The sequence below is a fragment of the Artibeus jamaicensis genome, unplaced genomic scaffold (assembly GCF_021234435.1).
Source record: "Artibeus jamaicensis isolate MK-2021 breed Jamaican fruit bat unplaced genomic scaffold, CSHL_Jam_final scaffold_2172, whole genome shotgun sequence".
NCBI lineage: Eukaryota > Metazoa > Chordata > Mammalia > Chiroptera > Phyllostomidae > Artibeus > Artibeus jamaicensis.
The window spans coordinates 1042648-1062866 of record NW_026522031.1 but is presented as its reverse complement, the minus strand read 5'-3'; the positions used below and the strand labels follow the sequence as shown (position 1 = coordinate 1062866).

The following is a 20219-nucleotide window of genomic DNA, read 5'->3' as shown; positions in this document are numbered from 1 at the left end:
GATAAGTATTAGAATTTGGTGCCAGATCAAAAGGTGTCAATTTTACCCACCAACAGATGGGAACAGTGACCATTTTTGTACTTAAGAACAGACCGACAAGGAAAAGCCTGTCACAATCTGAACAAAGCTGGGGAAGAAAGCTCTTAGCAACAACATGGATACATGTATAACAAAGGATATGATCACCAATTCTGTACACTATCTCACATTAAAAGGATAGTGAATTCACTGGATTTAAGAATGTCAAAGACTGACAGACCAGATAAAATTTATAAGAAATACTAAGTCCTCTAATTATATCTACAATGACAAATTTATAAATAAGTAAGAGCAAAAAATTAGACAGATTAAAAGATTTACTCATCAAGAATAAGGCTTACTGCCCTGGCTGGTGTGGCTCACTGGACTGAGTGCTGGCCTGTGAACCAAAGGGTCACAAGTTTGATTCCCACTCAAGGCACATGCTGGGGTTGGGGTCCTGGTCCCCAGTGGGGGGTGCATGAGAGACAACCACACATTGATGTTCCTCTCCCCCTCTTTCCCTTCCCCTGTCTCTAAAAATGAATAGATAAAATCTTAAAGAAAAGAGTAAGGCTTACAGTGCAGCATGACTGAGGTAAATTAACTTTTAAAATATGGATGGTATAAGCAGAGTGACAAATCTTACTGAAAGGATGGTTTTAAAGGCAAACCACTTCTCCTCCAAAAAACGCATTCTGTGTGCTAACACATTTCAGCTAAGCTATACAAAGAAGCTAGAAAACAGAAATAATTAGCTGGAGAAGAATCAAATCATGAAAACCTTTTCAGTATGCACTAGAGTTGGATTATATGGCCCTAAGGGACTCCAGAGTCAGATTTTAACTCCCTCAATGTAAGAAAATACTTTCTAATGAATGACCAAAGCTTTCTGAAGATGGAATAAGCTTCCTTAGGAGTTACTGAATTACCAGATAAACGAGAGATTCAAATGCAATTTAGACAACCATTTTTCTAGAATATTGAGGAAAGAATTCAACCGTCAGGTAGCTTTTATTCTTCCAACTCTGCAGTTTCATGACTACATAAATAAAACTGTCTCTGTAAAACTGTATTATCTCAGTTCTTGATTACGTAAAGAAACAAAAGAGAAAACGTAAGTAAACAGTGTCCTCAAAATCTTCCTTTGGGAAAGTATAAGGTATATTCACCACCATTAAAGAAGGCCTCATCACAGTTACGGCTCTGAAGTATCACTGTATTGCTGAGCATGCGGGGTTTTTCTCGGCTGCATGGCTTACTCTCATTCATTAGTCTGTGGGTTAACAAATCAAGGAGTTTTCCGGCAACAAGGAACAGCAACTGAAACTTTCTATAGATGTTTGGAAAGTCAAAGCTTCTTATTATGCAACATTTATTGAGAAAGGGCTATAGGAGAAAATTTTAATATTCTTTGAAACATGCAGGAAATTAAGACTGGAATGAAAAACATTAACTGCAAAAGACCATTGTTAATGTCTTTGCTACAACAACCAATTGGTTTCTTAATGTATATCTTAACATTAATCAGTCCGACAACTCCCTAAGCATTTGTATGCAGCATTTCCACAGCTGTAGTTGTTCATGTGAGGTGATGCTTATTTGATAAAAGGTTAAGGTGTCACAGTTCGAAATACCTTTGATCCAGTGCAGCAATTCTCAACCTGGATCCAGGGATCTTTTAAGTAATACTTACTGATGAAAGCTTTTTTAAAAAAGGCCCAAGCCCCACCATCCTCAAAGACTGAATTATAAAAGGTTCCCAGGGCTTTTTAACGTACTGTGTACTTACTGGAAAATCTGGTGGACTGATTTCTAATCTAACAAATGCCTCTTCGACTATATAATGCTAACTCCAGTTATTTCACTGCTAACCTATTTTCTGCACACAGATCTCCCTTATCTTTATTCTGACTAACTGATGTCTAATCTGTTCTCATAAAAAACTTCAAAGTAACATATATATCTTGCTTCACTGGGTATAATCTAAAAATCTACTGCCTACTCCTACTACCCTTTGGCAGAAATTCTAGATTTCTACCCATGCTCTCTTTAAAGTTACATCACAGAACCAACCAAAGGAAGAAAAGCAACTACACTGGTCAAGAACAAAATGAACACCAAAAAGGCACAAAATTACACCCCTGTAGTGTGGGTCAAGTTTAGGTGGGAGGAGTAGAGTTAAAGGGATAGTATACAGCCTTGGGAGGGTAAAGATTTATGTAGAAGGGGAAAGATTATTAGCTCACTAGAATGTGAGCTCACAAGGACAAGAATATTTTTGTTTTATCTACTATATGCCTGTGCCTATTATATAGGAATACTTAATATTTGTTGAATGAACCATTCCGGGAAAAGAGGGCAGAGATGAACATTCGGCCCCGAGCTTAACAAGCAAGGGTAGTCAGGATGCACCCCAGGACAAGTGGACTATTTTGCATCTTCAGTATTTCCAGTTACTCCTCTCGTTTTCCTAAGTGTTCCTCTCCTCTAGAAAGTAGACTACTTGGACTTTTCACTATTCTAGCCCATGAGTACCTGTAACTTTACAGTCTAGCCTGGCTCACCACAGGTTTTGGGGCCAAAGCCCTAGAAGAAGGGCCTAGCTAATACTTTACCCTGCCCATTCCATGGCGACTAAGCATCTACTGTGCCATTGTGGCACGCACAGGAGTATTTACGATAAAAAACAAGCACGCAAGCCAAGATAAGCCCCAACAATGACCTACCGTTCATCATCCCAGTGAGTAAAGGGAGAGCACGCCTATGTTAACGGTCTGAGACCACAGTCATCTTATTAAAAGCCAACCGACCCCCTCGTGTGCAGTAGCGCTGTGAACGCTAAGTGCACAGGTGTTTGCTGCTGCAGCGTCTCTTTTGAAATGAGTGAGCTTCAAACTAATCAAACAAAATGTTTTGTTATTTTCACTTAAAATGACTGTCAAAAGCCACATGAAGAGTTTTGTATTTTTAAATTTAACAAATTTATAATTAAGTTGTTCTGTAAGTTTGTAATTGATATTTTAATTAACAGACACTCAAATTTTTAGGCTGTAAATGGGAAAAAATGCTTACAGTGGAACCTCGGTTCTCAAACTACTTTGTTCCAGAGGCTGTTTTAAGAAACCGAATCTCTCTTCCCTCTAGGAATACAGGTATCAGCACGAAAGGCTTGTTGGGTTGAGAACAGAAGTTCTGTTCAACAACCAAGACATTTTTTTTGTGAACTTGGTCAAGGACTGAAGTGTTTACAAACCAGGATGACTGTTTTTTATTGGATAAATTCAGTCTGTACTGAACTCTTAAACATTTTAGGAATCTAGCAACAGGAGTTTGACTAACTAAATTATAAAACAGACATATGACACATTACAGAGCCATTAGAAAAATGTTATTGATACTAAGTGGAGAAAAAATGGCAAAGACAGACATAATAAAAATGCCTTAAAAAATTCCTCACCACAGAGTATGTTCATTGATTTTAGAGAGAGGAAAATGGAGGGAGAAACATAGGGAGGGAAGGAGGGTGGGTGAGAGAGTGGGGGATGAGGGGAGGGGGGGAGAGAGAGAGAGATGTGAGAGAGACACATAAACCGGCTGCCTCTAGTACTTGCCCCAAATGGGGAATGAACCTGCAACCTAGATATGTGCCCTGATAAGGAATCAAACCTGCAGGCCTTTGGTGTACAGGACAGTACTCCAACCAACTGAGCCACCTGGCCAGGGCAAAATGCCATTTTTGTAAATTCAGATACAGACATGGCTGTGATGTTTGTTTGTATAAACTTTTTGATATTGGTTAAATTAAATGGACTGAGTTATGTATTATTCTTACAATCAGAAAGGCAATAAAGCCACTGGATTTGGAGGAAAATACTGAAGTAACAACAACAGAGGCATGTGAAAATTATACATCAAAATCTACAAGTAATATTTCAGCAGACTGAATCAAAAGGTTGACTTGCACCCTGGCTGGTGTAGCTCAGTGGATTGAGTGCGGGCCTGTGAAGCAAAGAGTCGCCAGTTCCATTCCCAGTCAGGGCACATGCCTTGGTTGTGGGCCAGGTCCCCAGTGGGGGCCACGTAAGAGGCAACCACACATTGATGTTTCTCTCTCTTTCTCCTCCCCTTCCCCTCTCTCTAAAAATAAATAAATAAAATATTTTTTAAAAAAAGAGGTTGACTTGCATGTTTGAGTGTACTGTCAGGTGTAAACTAATGGCAGTAATGTCAACGAACATACCAGTGATAGAAACTAGACACACTAACAGCTCCAATGATTTGCAAATATTTTTGTTTTATGTTACTACATTTGCTCAGTTCTATAAGCTAAATCCTAAAGGGAATTATAAAGCAATATGAGAATATAATTCTTATATCAAGGAATTTATATTACCAATTAGAAAAAGACATTAAACCTAATTAACAGTTATAAATGTACACACAAGGATTTTATTACCACACTGTACAACAAAACACACACAAAAAGATGACATATTAATAGTCATTAGATAGATAATTTAGAAAACAGCCACATGATGAAATATTATGCAGGCATTTAAAAAATAGAATAAAGAAACTTCTCTAAGACAAATGAAAAAGTTCAATGTAATGCCATTTGTTTCAACACACAACGCGCACCTACAATTGCACACAAGACTGAAACAAAAAGTTTAGGCCAGGAAAGGGGCTCTGCTGATGGCAAATACTCATGGTTTATGCTTTATCCTCTTATACTTGAAGACTGTATTGCCCAACAGACTGGGAGCTGACCAACAGAAGACCTCCCTTTACCTCTAATCTTTTAAATATTAAATTAGAGTAACAATGGTTACCAACATTATATACATTTTGGGTGTACAACTTTATAATACGACACCCGGACACTCTATTGTGTACACACCACCCGAAGTCTAGTCTCCTTCGTCGCCTTGTATTTGACCCCCTTCGCCCTCCTCGTCCTCCCCCTACACCCTTCCCCTCTGGCAACCATCATTCTGTTGTCTTTATCTACAAGGGTTTGTTTGTTCATTTGTTGCTTTTATCCTTCTCATCTAACTTATTTCACTTCAAAAAAATAAGAAGTAAATGCATGGGACTACATCAAACTAAAAAGCCTGTACACAGAAAAAGAAATTGTCAACAAAATAAAAAGGCAACCAACCAAATGAGAGAAGACACTTGGAAACAATACATCCAACAGGGAGCTAATATCCAAAATATATAAAGAACTCATACAGCCCTGGCTGGTGTAGCTCAGTGGATTGAGCGCAGGCCTGCGAACCAAAGGATCACAGTTCGATTCCCAGTCAGCGCACATGCCTGGGTTGCAGGCCAGTTCCCAGCAGGGGATGCACGAGAGGCAACCACACATTGATATTTCTCTCCGTCTCTCCTTCCCTTACCCCTCTAAAGATAAATAAAATCTTAAAAAAAAAAAAAAAACCCTCATACAACTTAACAACAATAAACAAACATTCTGATTAAAAAATGGGCAGAGGGCCTGAATAGATAATTTTTCCAAAAACACAGAAATGGTCAACAGATATATGAAAAGGTGATCAACATAACTAATTACAGGGGAAATGCAAACCCAGACCACACTGAAACACTACTTAATACCTGTCAGAATGGCTATTATTAAGACAAGAAATAAGTGTTGGAGAAGATGTGAAAAATAACGAAACCTTCATCCACTGCTGGTGCGAATGTAAATTGGCGCAGCCACTATAAAAAACAGTATGGAGGTGCCTCAAAAAATTAAGAGTAGAACTACCATATGACTCAATAATACCTTTTCTGGGCACCTACTTGAAAAACTTCAAAACACTTGTTTATAAATATATATGTATCCCTATGTTCACTGCAGCATTATTCACGGTGGCCAAGTCATGGGAACAATCTAAGTGCCCTTCAATGCATGACTGAATAAAAAAGATTGAATAAATATAGGTGAGGGTGGGGAGGATGGGGGAGAGTAGTGGGGAGAAAATGGGGACAACTATAATTGCACAATAAAAATAAATATGTATCTTTAAAAAAGATGTGGCACATAAACACGACGAAATACTACTCAGCCACAGAACATGAGACACTGCCATTTGCAACACGGACGGAGTACTATGCTGAAGGAAGTCGGCCAGAGGGAAAAGCACCTTTACTTCCTGTTCTCAGTTTAACTCGGAAGCGCTGATCTCTCTGAACACCCCCGCTCAGGCACTTCAGGACTGCCGTAGGGTCACGTTCCAGACTCTAACTAGACTGCGGAAGACTCGGAGTGTGAGTCAACATGCGCAGAATGCTTGCCTACTTCGACAAAAATGACATAAATGTAATCACATGGTAACATCTGTGTTTTAGAAGCATTAACAACATGCTACTGGATGGACTGACAAGAAGAAAGAGAGCAAGGGTAGGAGAACTTACTATAACAAACCAGAAATAAAGCCATAGGGTCAACTAGAAAAGGAAAGGGAAAGAAGGTGATGGAGGTAAAAGAGAATGCCAAAAGCATTTTAGGGATGGGAAGAACCTCTAAAATCATGAATTCCATCAGCACCTTTGTACAAATATGGAAATGGAGTCTAGAGATGTCACAAGATCCCACACTAGTGACAGCAGAGAAAAACTTGTACCCAGTCTTTCACACAGCTCGACTCTTTCAATAACTTTCACTCAACAGGTTTTAATGAAATGGAAATTAAGTGTGGGAGAAAAGGTCTAGAGTCTTTATCAAGGCTTCAAGTATTTCAAACACGAGCAAACAACGATGCCACTAAGAGAAGTGATTAAATCAAATGGGAGGGAGAGTTGGCCTGTGAAGTAAAATGTTTTGTTTTGAACACGTTGAATTTGATTTTACATATTCCTCTTTGGAGTTATAGCTCAAGTATTTTTCTAGGAGACCCTCATTAACAAATCACACAGTAGCTGCGGACTCTGACCTCCATGGCTCAATTTATTAATTGATAAAGGAGATACAGAAGACTATTTCTAAAAAACACCATCATCTGAAAGATCACGGGGCACCACCGAAGAAAAATTCACTATACTTTGCTGTGTATAATGTGCTCCTGTGTATACCGAACACCCACACTTTACTGCTAATTCCCATGCATAATGGGAGTTAGTACTAACCCATGTATAATGTGCATCCTTATTTTTCCCTCAAAAATTTGAGCAAAAAAGTGCACATTACATATAGCAAGATACAGTAATGTGGGAGAAGGTAAAGAATGAAATTTCTATGAAATTTCTTAATAATGTACATAATAAGCCCAGCTGGTGTGGCTCGGTGGATTGAGCACTGGCCTGTGAACCAAAGGGTCGCTGGTTCGATTCCCAGTCAGGGCAAATGCCTAGATCGTGACTCAAGTTGTACCCCCAGTAGGGGGTGCGTGAGAGGCAACCACACATTGATGTTTCTCTTCTCTTCTTTCTCCTTCCCTTCCCCTCTCTCTAGAAAGAAATATATTTTTAAAAAAATAATGTAAGCAGTAACTTTCATCATTCTGAAGGTTTTACAACAAACCCCATGCTCCTTGGTAATTTTGTTTAACATTTTTTAAACTACCTTCATCAGAGCAGTAGTTCTATTTTCCTCTAACCCGGCTTTAATTCTTCCACTTATACTCCCTAGTAGTTTAAAATAACAATTCTTCCCATTTGTCTTTTTATAACATTTTCTTTCATTAAGAGCCTCAAGTAAAAGAGAAAGGTGAAAGCCATCAAAATATGATAATTAATAATCTAGGTACAACATGAAGAGCAAGAAACATAAAAATAGACAGTAGTGTTAGTGAAGTACTAAAAGGAGTACACACCAGCTGGTGGAAAGGTAGAAAAACCATGACAGCATTAGAGAGAGGACAGGAAATACAAATCCCTGGCCCAGCATCTAAACGCATCCATAAACCATTCCAATGCCAATGCCCTTCTCTAAATCACAAATCATTTCTACACTCTGATCTTCATTTCTTGAACTTTCACTTCCTTCCTTCCTTGTATTTATAAAATCTCTTTTCTATCCAGGTTCAATGCCTGCTTCAAAACCTAGTACAAGAGAAAGCTTACTACAGTATGAAAAAAGCCTGAAATAACAAAATCTGGGTTAAGTTTCAGTTATGCCACTATTGTCTAAATGAAATAAAATAAAAATTAAATGATAGGTGAAGAAGACTGGGCAGACTATGCATGCATAAAATAATTTCTGCTTTTCTACCACTTCCCAAATTTTTAACTCCCCATTTCCAGGAGTATGTTCCAACCCCATCTCCATTTTTCCCTGGGTGGATAAAAAAAATAATAAAGTTGTTCTACATTTTATTAATACTTTTAAAATATAGCCCTGACTGGCGTGGCTCAGTGGATTGAGTGCCAACCTGCGAACCGAAAGGTTGCTGGTTCAATTCCTAGTCAGGGCACAAGCCTGGGTGGTGGGCCAGGCCACCAGTTGGGGGCGTGTAAGAGGGGGTGTGTAAAACATACGCTGATGTTTCTCTCCCTCCTTTTCTCTCTTCCCTTCTCTCAAAAAGTAAGTAAAATCTTGCCCTGGCTGGTGTGGCTCAGTGGACTGAGTGCTGGCCTGCAAACCAAAGGATCACCAGGTCCATTCCCAGTCAGGGTACATGCCTGGATTGCTGGCCAGGTCCCCATTAGGGGGCACACGAGAGGCAACCAAACCTTGATATTTCTCTCCCTCTCTTTCTTCTTCCTTTCCCTCTCTCTAAAAATAAATAAAATCTTAAAAAAAAAAAGAAACTTCCATTAAAATATATATACATATATTTTAAATATAGCAGGAAACCTGTGCACTGATGGTGGAATGCAGACTCGTACAGCTACCGTAAAAAACAATACGGAGCTTCCTCAAAAAATTAAAAATGAATGTACCTTTTGATCTAGTGATTCCAGTTCCTGGAATATATCTCAAGAAATCAGAAAACACTAATTTGAAAGACTATACACACCCCTATGTTCATTGCAGTGTTATTTACAATATCCAAGATCTGGAAGCAGCTGAAGTGTCCATCAGTAGACATGTGGACAGAAACGCTGTGATACATTTATACAATGGAATACTACTCAGCCACACAAAAAAGAAGGAAATCTTACCTTTTGTGACAGCATGGATGTACCTGGAGATTATTATGCTAAGTGAAATAAGCCAGTCAGAGAAAGACAAGTACCATATGATTTCCCTTTTACGTGGAATCTAGTGAACAAAATAAACTAACAAAATAGAAAAAAAGAATATGGCAGGAAATACTTTTGTTATTCATTTCAAACCCCAGATAAGCAAAGATATCTACACAAAATTAAAATAAAAGGACTCGCCCCACTAAGAACATACCATCTAACTAAGGGACAGGGGTGGGGGAGGGAGGGGGAGAGAGTGTGTGTGTGTGTGTGGGGGGGGAATGCATAAACAAGGTAGAGTAAGAAGTGCCTATTCACCAGTATGAAGAACAGGTGCTACACTGGGATTCAGAGGCTAAACTGCTATAGGCTCAGGCAATTATGTGTAGTAAGCCAGGCAGAATTTAAATCTGCAGAGGAGAAAGGGGGCAGAGGTAAAAGGGGTAGGAAAAACTGCGAAGCATGCTGGAAAGGGAAGTAGTGAAACAACAAGGAATAAATCAGTCTGGTTGAAAGAGAGGACCAAACTGATGATTCATTCACTCAAGGGAGAGGTAGACTGGTAGATCAAGGGTTTTAGATTTTTTTATCATATACATGATAGGAAACCACCATATGGTAGTTCACTCCCACTCAGGAATGACTGGCTTCTTTTCTTAACATTTAAATCTCTCTACATAATCATTTCATCAAAATGTTCTCCAACCACTATGCCAAAGCACCTGCTTGCCCACTGCCCCAGACTATATACATTATTACCCAGCCCTGCTTTTCTGTTGTAACTAAAATCACATTATTTCACACTTGGTCGTGTATCTCCCACATTAGCATGTATGCTCCCACCACTAAAGCAGAACCTGTGTCCATTTCTGTATCCCCAGCACAGCAGACGGCACACAGGTCCTCAGTGAATGAATGAAAGAATGGCAGCAATCAGCACCACTCCCAGAGAAATGGGAAAAAAAATCACTAGAAAAAAATGGTATTGATTGATTTGAGAGACAGAGACAGTGAGAGACCTCGATTTGTTGTTCCACTTATTTATGCATTCACTGATTGACTTTTGTATGTGCTCTGACTGGGGACTGAATTTGCAACCTTGGCATATCAGGACAATGCTCTAACCAACTGAGCTACCTTACCAGGGCTAAATCAGCTTTCTGAAGGGCAATTTTTTGTTAATTTTTTTCTGTGAATTCACTTTACTTTCTCCATTTAACCCTCATTAAACTAACATATCTATTTCTTCCTCTGCTTATCATGCTTTGCCATGTATGATGATTACATATTATGGGTATAATAATCCCATGTATAATGCGCACAAAAACCGTGGGTGTGCATTATGCACGGCAACGTACAGGTAATTCCAGTATGCTTAAATATCACCAACTACAAGCATCATTAAACTACATACCATAAAGGAGAAAGACAAAAACCTATCTAAATTTGGAAAATTTACAAAGTATATCATCCAAGTATGTATGTGTGTAATTTTCATCCTTAAGTCCTAAAACAGTCTATGGGATGACACATATGCAAGATGTATTATTCTATACAGGTCAAAGTAAACCACCAAATGCTTTTAGAAGTTCCCTTAATGAGTAAGAATCATCAGACTGGAGAGGACTGTACGAGGTCATTGGGTCTTGCCACTGGCACACCAGGGTAGAACTCTCATTTCCGGTTATAGAGAATCTGTGATTTTCCTTGATGTCTGTGATCAATCACCTGTACAATTTAACATTTTTTTAAAGTGTTCATTTATTACCATGTGTTTGCTCTTCTTTGCGGTCATTGTCTACATCCCCCAAAAGATTCATTTGTAACTCCACCCTCCCTTTTTTCAATGAATAGCTTCAGAGAACACACTAGTTTCCTCATACTTGTTAAAATGCAGTTTACAAAACTGTACATATGTCTAAAAAACATCTGAAGAGCTCAAGGACTACTAAGAAGATGATTCCTGGTTCTCAGGTAATAAGCACTTACTGAAAGTCATAAAAACAAATGTGACAGTGAAATATGTTATTAACCAAGCTGCAACAATGACTTCCAGAGCTCATTCTATTTACTTGAAGTAACTGGTCTTTGCTACTTTATATTATTTCAAACGTCATCCGAAATAATAGGTCCAAGGTTTAAGATCTGTTTCTAAAACCTAACAAAAGGATGTAAAGGACATTAAATGATTATAAATTAAATGAGGTAGCTATGTGTAAAACATTTACCGAAGTTGGTGTGTGCGTACATTAAGTTCATTATACAATTCTACCTTTTTTTTTTTCCTCCCCAATGTATGGTTGCTTCTGGTGGATCCCCTGCTGGGAACTGGCCCCTGCTGGGAACTGGCCTGCAACCCAGGCATGTGCCCTGACTGGGAATCGAATCACGATTGTCTGATTCACAGGCTCAATCCACTGAGCTACACCAGCCAGGGCTCAATTCTACTTTTACTTACAGATGCTGACCAACCTCTACTGGAGACATACAAGATTCCAGAATATATAGTCTCTGGGTAACTTTTAAAAAAATAACCACCACCCTAACTGGTGTGACTTGGTGAACTGGGTGTTGTCCCACAAACTGAAAAGTCGCTAGATCCATTCCCGCTCAGGGCACATGCCTGGGTTGCCAGCCGGGTTCCCGGTTGGGGGTGTGTGAGAGACAACTGATTAAAGCACATCGATGCTTCTCTCCCTTCTCCTTCTCCCTCCTCTCCTCTCTAACAATAATACAATCTTTTAAAAACAGACTATTCAAAACAACAGAAAAAGGTTATTTCACCAGAGCACTGTACCCCAAACTGAATAGTTCAGAGCATTAATGTACCAATTTGCCGCCAAGAATGCTTCAAATTACATCTAAGACTTGGTTTTTCAAGTTTAACAGTAGTTTTAATTATTCACTAGGGCCCTGGCTGGTGTAGCTCAGTGGATTGAGTGTGGGCTGTGAACCAAAGAGCCATGGTTTGATTCCCAGTGGGGGCCAAGTGAGTGGAAACCACACACTGATGTTTCTCCCCCCCTCTTTCTCCTTCCCTTCCGCTCTCTCTAAAAAAATAAAATAAAATATTTTAAAAAAGTATTCACTAGGAAGCCTTTAATGTGCCTCTGATTTCCGAGGCCCCAAATATGATTTGGGTTTAGAAAGTCTCTACAAATGCTTGTTAAAGAAATCCTTATTTTTATAACAGACTGAGATGAATAAAATGAAAATCTGCTTAATTAAAAGAATATAATATACTTCAAAACCTAAATCTTATAAAACCTGTGTTAACTGGCATTTTGCTAATTGAGAAACTCTACAAATTGGCTGTGATATAAATCTTAAAAATGCCAGCAATCTGGGGTAATGCTAAAAACACTTGTTAAAAAAGAGCCCACAACAGTCCTGGCTAGTGTGGCTCAGTGGACTGAATGCTGGTCTGTGAACCCAAAGTTCACCAGTTCGATTCCCAGTCAGGGCACATGCCTAGGTTGTGGACCAAGTCCCTTGTTGGGGGCATGCAAGAGGCAAAAAGTGATGGATGTACCTCTGGCACATCAATATTTCTCTCCCTCTTTTTCTCCCTCCCTTCCCCCCTTCTTAAAAGATAAATAAAATCTTTTTAAAAATGGCTCAAAACAAACCATTTCTGAGGAAGAGATAGTTTAAAACATCTACAGCAGGGGTGTCGAACTCATTTTCACCGTGGGCCACATCAGCCTCACGGCGGCCTTCAAAGGGCCGAATGTAACTTTAGGACTGTATCAACGTAACTGCTCCTTAACCAAGGGCGAGGAGCTCTACCTTCGGCACTTTGAAGGCAACCTCGAGGCTGATGTGCCTCCTGGTGAAGACGAGTCTGACGCCTCTGATCTACAGACTAATGTTCTCGTACCTGCATATGAAACCACTGCTGTCATATATTGATAAGCAACTCACTAAAACCAAAGCACTCTCCAGCTCCTTATCCGTTAAAAGGCAACACATTTCCCACTAATTATTAATTTTTTTAAACCAAAGTTAGTTTTGAAACAGGTTTATTTATTTAGCATTCTACTTCTGGGTAGATCAATATTCATTCAACACAAGGCAGGGGACACTGTTCTAGATGCTGGGGATACAGCACTGGGAACGAAACAGGGTTCCCTGCCCTTAAAGTCAAACTTACATTCTAGTGGCTGGTTGAGAAAATTTTGTGCAGGTTTACTTCTTATCATTTATTCTGCTTCTCCATACTTTCATGGCTTTTACATATGTACTATCAAAGAGGCTTCAGCAGTTTTAAAGTTCAGGTTTGTATGCACCCAAGTAACTGATTTTAGACCAGGCCTTAAAAGAAAGAGTTAGAGAAGCAATAAAGGAGTTTCAATTAGTAAAAATTGCAGTTCGGATAAAACCTAGAACCTATTGGGGCACCATAAAATCAACTCAGTCAGAATTTTTGACAGTAACATCTCATCCAATCACTTCAAAAGGGGAAATCAATTTTTTACTTTCTCTGTCCCTAAGTATTTCTTAGTATGAGTTCTTTAATTTAGCAGAACCTTCTTAGGTTCTAAGCAGAACCTTTTTATTAAAACAAAATTTCATGGAAATTTTCTGTATTTAAAATGTGCAAAATTCTAGTTGAAATAGAAACACTGGCCTATCCCCATGTCCTTAATATATGCACTGCCTCCAAGACATTTCAGAAACACTCAGAAGTCACTACACTAGGTAACTGTGTCATCTAAAAAATATATATAACAACAAAAAATATTTTAAAAAGTGTTTAGATTTAAAGTACTCTGAGATTCCTATGTAGCATAAGATACTGTGACTCTTGAACTATGAGACATGTGGCCAGCACACTTTCTCTAAGCCTTAAATTTTCCCATCTATGAAATGACGATGACCTCACAGGTCAGCAAGAAGACATGCTGACCTGTCAACACTCGAATTATACTCTGATGGGGCCTATAATAAAATGAGCAGGGCCATTTCTGAACTTAGGCCAGGCACTTTATGAGAGCACACGTTTCCATCTCTGCAGATCTTAATTTCAAGATTTTGTTCCTCTCTCTGCATTAAAGCCTTCTACAAATTATTACCATTACATATCTCTTCCCCAGATCACTAGGACCAGATGGAAAGACTTTTAAGCACTTTATTGTACCTATCTTTCCTCAGGGAAGATATGTGTTGGAGGAGAGAAGGAGGACAACTCTGCTTTAGGCAAAAACTCTTGTTTTTGTTTTGCCTAAATCTAAAAGGGAATGAATAGAACAGGAAGAAACCAAGTGTGACAAGGGGAATAAAGAGAATATTCTAGATGAACAGGGAAACAACTCAAGCCTTTGAAAACAGTAACTTCCTAAGTTACAAAAAATATTCATGCTTCTTATAAAAATCATAATCCAAAATAACATAATCCAAAGATACATATTTACAGACACACTTATTTTGATCCTTTGCTCTATATTTTTCCTCCTCTGAATAATTTATTAGCTAAAGAACTGGTTATAACAGAGTACCAGATTAATAAAAGGTAAAATGTTATAAGGGCATTTTCATCAAACTCAATTCCAAAAATATTCCATACTAAATGTCAGTGAGTACATTTTTAGAAATCACACTCTCCATCTCTAAGTGCTTGGTATAAAGTTCAACCACTTATAACGAATAAAGCTGGAGAATACATTTCTATGTATTCTGCTAAGTAATATAGAATATTGGTGGGTCATATTCTATTGGAAATGACAGATTTAAGGAACAGTCATGAAAACTAAAGGGCAACCTTTAGTTATATAATAAAGAAAACACATTACAAAATCAACAGTTACATTCCAGTTCTTTTCATCCTTTACTATGTAAAATAAAAAAATAGACATCTTCCAGATAAACAGATACTAACTGTGCCAAAAAAAGCATTTGTTCTACAGAGACTGGATGTTAAAGAAGGCATAGCTCTATAATTACAAGCCATTTGCATATAAGATAAATAGCCCCCTTCAGTAATAAGGATCATAAAGTCATGCTTGGTTTTAAGTTCTCAAGGACACTACTCTATGACAACCCTGGAATTTCACAAAGTCCTATACAGCCAGTCATAAAATGTTTAAATTCTGATAGAGCTTCACAACTTCCAAACTGCATCCTTGCATATAACAATCTCTTCTCTATTAGACTGATGAAAGGAACATATTTCTCATCCAAAGTTTTCCTGGCAAGTGCCTTAGAAGGGTTAATCACTGGTTTTCCTGTAATCCACAGAATCAATCTTAAGCCTCATCACGAAATTCTCTATCATGAAGAAAATGTTGCCAATTAAGATAGTATTTTTCATCAACAATGTAAGATGTGTATTTCAGAGATGCTGAAATTTTAAAACTGTGAATCTTATAAATCCAACAGCAAGAATTTTACAAGGAACGTTCAAGACCAACCATCCATTATTTTTACTTAACAGGATGAAGAATATTACCTGTAAGTCAGAAAATATGTTGAATAATACTAGACCTCAGAAAATTCAGGCTTGGCCCAGTTTCACTTTAAATCAACAGAACCGAATGATTTTGGGTGAGTCACCATCATTAAGGCTATTTATGGATCACACACCTCACAAAATTGTTTTCAGAAACACATGAGGCATTACTGCATTTTACACACAGTGAAAATGTAAAGCACAACTGTGATGTCACATTTCTATTAATGCCATACCTGATTAATGTAATATGTTCAAGTCTTCCTGGGTTGGTTTTAAGTATTTTTTTAACACAAAAACAAAAACCTAGATTATGCTGTTACTTTTGTTCTCAAAATTTAGTTGAAGTGATAATTTAGCCAGTAAATAAAATGACTTTAACTGTTAAACTTAATAGAAAATAGGGAGAACCAAAGTATATCACAGATAATTATAGATTTTACAGGTTTCAATTATATAGTAGAAAATATTTCAATTATGGACACTAAAGAGAGGAGGGTTAATTACCTTTCATAGCACCAATTCAAATGCTCGGAAACTGGATTTCTTTCTTTCTGGTACCACACTTCTAAAAAATTACATACGGCCCTGGCCAGTGCGGCTCAGTTGGTTAGAGTGTCATCCCATAAACTGAAAGGTCACAGGTTCAATTCCTGGTCAGGGCACATGCCTAGATTGCAGGTGTCATCCCCAGTAGCAGTAAGAAAGGAAACCAATTGCCCTGGCTGGTGTGGCTCAGTGGATTGAGTGGTGGCCTAAGAACCAAAGGGTCGCCGGTTCAATTCCCGGCCATGGCATATAATATGCCTGGGTTGCGGGTCAGGCCCCCTGGTAAGGGGCGTATGTGAGAGGCAATCACACACTGATGTTTCTTTCCCTCTCCTTCTCCCTTACCTTCCCCCCTCTCTAAAAATAAATAAGTAAAATCTTATTAAAAAAAAAAAAAGAGGCAACCAACTGATGTTTCTTCCCCCCTCTCTAAAAAGATAAAGAAAAAAATTTCAAGAAAATTTAGTATTATATATATGTGTGTACTTTAATATAGACTCTTTTTTCATTTTAACACAATATAGTTTCAACACTATTTCCTACTGGAAAAAGGTGTTTTCTATTTTATATATCTTGACACCTATCTGTTTAAGGATTTAACTCTTCCTGTCAAGAAACCACTCCAAGGGGACTAAATGGTAATGGGGGAAAAAAAGATTAAATTTAAAAAAACAGAGAAGAAGAAGAAACCACTCATCCAGACATCCATAAGGAACTCGTTACGTCTTAAGATCAAAGTCAGAAATGCAGTGCACGTTTAGCCCCTACCAGTGCTCCTCCATCATCCGAGGCAGCCAGGTAAGGGAGCCTCCTGCAGTGTGTGGTCATATCAAACAAACCCAAACCAAAGGGGATGAAATCCTTTGTCCCATTTACACAGGCTCATCATCAGGTGGATTATCTTCCAAAGTAAAATGGTAAGACTCTAAGATTACCCGACATCATTAGACATAGAATCTAAATTAAGTGTTTTACATTAGGAGTCACTTAAATGAATTTTAAGTGACAACACTACTTGCAAATTGAGCTGTGTGAATATAAGTATTTATTAATATATTTTCCCCACAATGATTTCCACACTATAAATGTGCACAAATTTTAAGAAAAATATATGGTGTTTTGTATAAAAGTCTGCTCTGCTCAACAGTAAAAAACTATCATTTATGTCATTTGTATTATTTCTGAGATAAGAGTGCAATTGCTATTTAATAACCGTGTCTATATTCCAAGTAAGAAATGCTTGTTTCAAAATTCCTCTAAGGAATGGAAAAAAAATTATAAAGCAAAGCACAGCAATTAATTTTATGAGGAATCCCATTCTTGCAGATCAAAACCACCAACCTAAACAAACAAATAAATAAGGGATGCAAATCTCTCCTGGAACAGCAGTGTTTTAAAAAAAAGAAAAATCACTGCATAATTATTTGACAGGGAATTAAGACTTTCTACCAAGTAGTTCATTTTTATAGCATGCCAATAATCAAATAATATATTGAATAAATACGTACAGTCCCAGAGAGGACATCATGGGGGCAACAGTTGAGAAGGTGACTCTTGCACACTCTGTCATCACTGAATTTGATTCGCTGACGAGTAGTATCTCCTGTAATATAGGAAAATTAGTAACATTCAAGGTTAGACAACTGAAAAATGTTTGTTTTCTGAAAGCCCTACTATCACTAGCTTTTAATGTGTGGCTATACACACACATTTATAAATCAGCTCAAGAGAGATTAGTTCTTTATGTGCTATCTTATAGAAAAACTATTTTAGACAACATGCAGTTGCAGTAGGTGTACCGCACATGTAATTCAAATAGTCAAAGTGGGAAAGCAATGCATTCATTCTGTTAAACAAAGTAATTCAGAAAAGCATAGGACTTAAGAGCAGGAATGGACCTTAATGATTACTGAGTCCAACTCCTTCACACTGCAGATGAGGAGACTGTGGCCTGGAGAGGTTAAGCGGCTTGCAGCAGACCCACTCGGAGAGCTCTACTGGTACCCGTTCCCTACTTGACACTAAGCATTGATTTATTTATTTACATTAATTAAAAAAACATAAAAAATAATCTTGCAAACATTGCATACACACTGCGAATCCCCACTGAACCCCAGACGACATTTCTTCCACTATTTTGTTCCAGCTGAAGTGTCTCCCTTTTGCTGCTGGGAGGAGTTAGAGAGGGTAGAATAAATGTGTTTAAGAGCGTACAAACCTGGAAGAAGGACTTACACACCAGTCAAACAAAGGCACATTGCCGAAATGAAAAGTTAACTGTAATGCCTCCAAAGGTCCCACACATCTCCAAGTTTTATGTAGCCTGTGCTATACATGGCCTAACTGGATACATTTAAATTCATTGTCTTCACATAACACAACACAACTCCTAAGCAATAGAAGCATCCAACCTGCTAATGAAGCCTATCTACTAAAAAATTTACAGATTCCAAGGAAAAAAATGTAACTAATAATAAAATATAGATGATAGTACTTTTTTTTTTTTTTGCTTAGAATCTCTTTGGGGGCAGGGGGAAACTCTTAACAATGGTAGGTAGAGTGAAAGCCCTAAAAAATGGAGGTGTTTTATTTTAGCCTTACATTGATGCCATCATTGAATGAAAACCTACTGTGAATCACTGAAGCGAGAACTACTGGTACCAAAATAGACTGTTAATACTGCTGTCCTTCCCATGATGCCTGGAGCACCGGAAACTTTCCTCTAGGAAGTGATTCAATTACTCGAATTGATTTTGGGTTTTTACATGTGAATTGCACAAAAAAGGTTAAAACTTTACCCCCTTTACACGGTCTTATTTTGAAGAGTTTAACTCAAAGTCAACTAAATACTATCATTTTTAGGTGGGGTAAGATTTTGTTCAAATTGTTTTAACTTGATTAAAAAGACTTAAAGAACATTCTGATTTGTAACCAGAAAATATATATATATTTTAAGAACAGTAATTTACAGCTAAAATGGTAGCTTCAGAGCAGTTCAACAATAGGTTTTCTAGAGGCTATTTTCTAGTTTAAAGTAGGTTATTTTTGATACCACAATTTGGAATAATTCATTTAGTGTTAACGCCTGCTACTATAATAATGGTTATTTTGATGATCCGCTTTTCTTTAAACACAACTGCTTTTGTTCCACATTCATTAACACATCTGAAAAGTTGGCAATAACTCACGGCTCGGCGAATGCGGGGCCTTTCTGACACTCCCTTGCAGACTGAAGTAGGCAGGCATAGATACATTGAACCTTTACAAATAAAACAAGGGGCCAGATTGTTCAGTTTGTATAGAACAGACTCTGCCAGCAATTTCAATACAGCATGTAGAAGTACATGTTGACTGTAAAGATTCTTGTATATGAAAACAAAAGTGAACAAAATCAGGGTGTTTCATTTTTTTAAACATTGACTTAGTGTGTAATCCTAAAGAAGAATATGACCAACCATAGGTAAAAGTTCAAGGATGGAGCACTGGAAAGTGGTATTCCTTGGGCCAAATGGGATTTTTAAAAATGATTTTTATAAACATATTATTTCCTTCAGACTTCAGTGAGGGCCTTAAGCTCATGTCGAATGATACGATGATAAGCTGACACAAGAATGGCAATACTGTATTACAGGCTACTTGCTTCCTGGCTTATAAGAAAGAAATATTTTATTTAAACTCTACCCAAATTATACTAAGGAATTTAAAGATGAAATAAAATTTTTAAGTAGAGGGAAACACAACAGCTTCCATAGCTAGGGATTCCCCTGTGAGAAGTAGTGAAGCTTCTCAGCAGCATGGCAGCGCTACAGAGCTCTGTCAAACTAAGGGGGCTCACGGTTTATCAGCCAGGCCTTAGAATAAAATCCAGAATTTACATTTCATTAAGTGGGGCAACTGTTTTTGCTTAGAAATCACATTAAATCTAATATTAAGACATGTGCCCTAAAGACACAGCTGTCAGCTAAAACATGAATTCCAAATGTAAATTTAGCAAACATCCCTGATGAGCTTTAAAAGAAATCAGTTTCTATAAATGTCAAAGAGTATTTAAAATGCCTTCTCACTG

At 37.9% G+C, this 20219-nt stretch overlaps 1 protein-coding gene across 8 annotated transcripts in view; it reads right to left on the bottom strand.

Moving 5' to 3' along the window:
- LUC7L2 (LUC7 like 2, pre-mRNA splicing factor) overlaps positions 1–20219 on the bottom strand; it is a 66099-nt gene that overhangs the window by 32843 nt on the left and 13037 nt on the right. For 5 of the 8 annotated variants that reach the window (XM_037159272.2, XM_053656601.1, XM_037159273.2 and 2 more), the window contains one exon: positions 17662–17756. In XM_037159272.2, the coding sequence (XP_037015167.1) occupies positions 17662–17756 (95 nt within the window). Of the gene's footprint in view, positions 1–13309; positions 13452–17661; positions 17757–19341; positions 19413–20219 lie in introns of those variants that run through there. The other 3 variants (XM_053656600.1, XM_037159280.2, XM_053656602.1) reach the window with 2 other exon arrangements.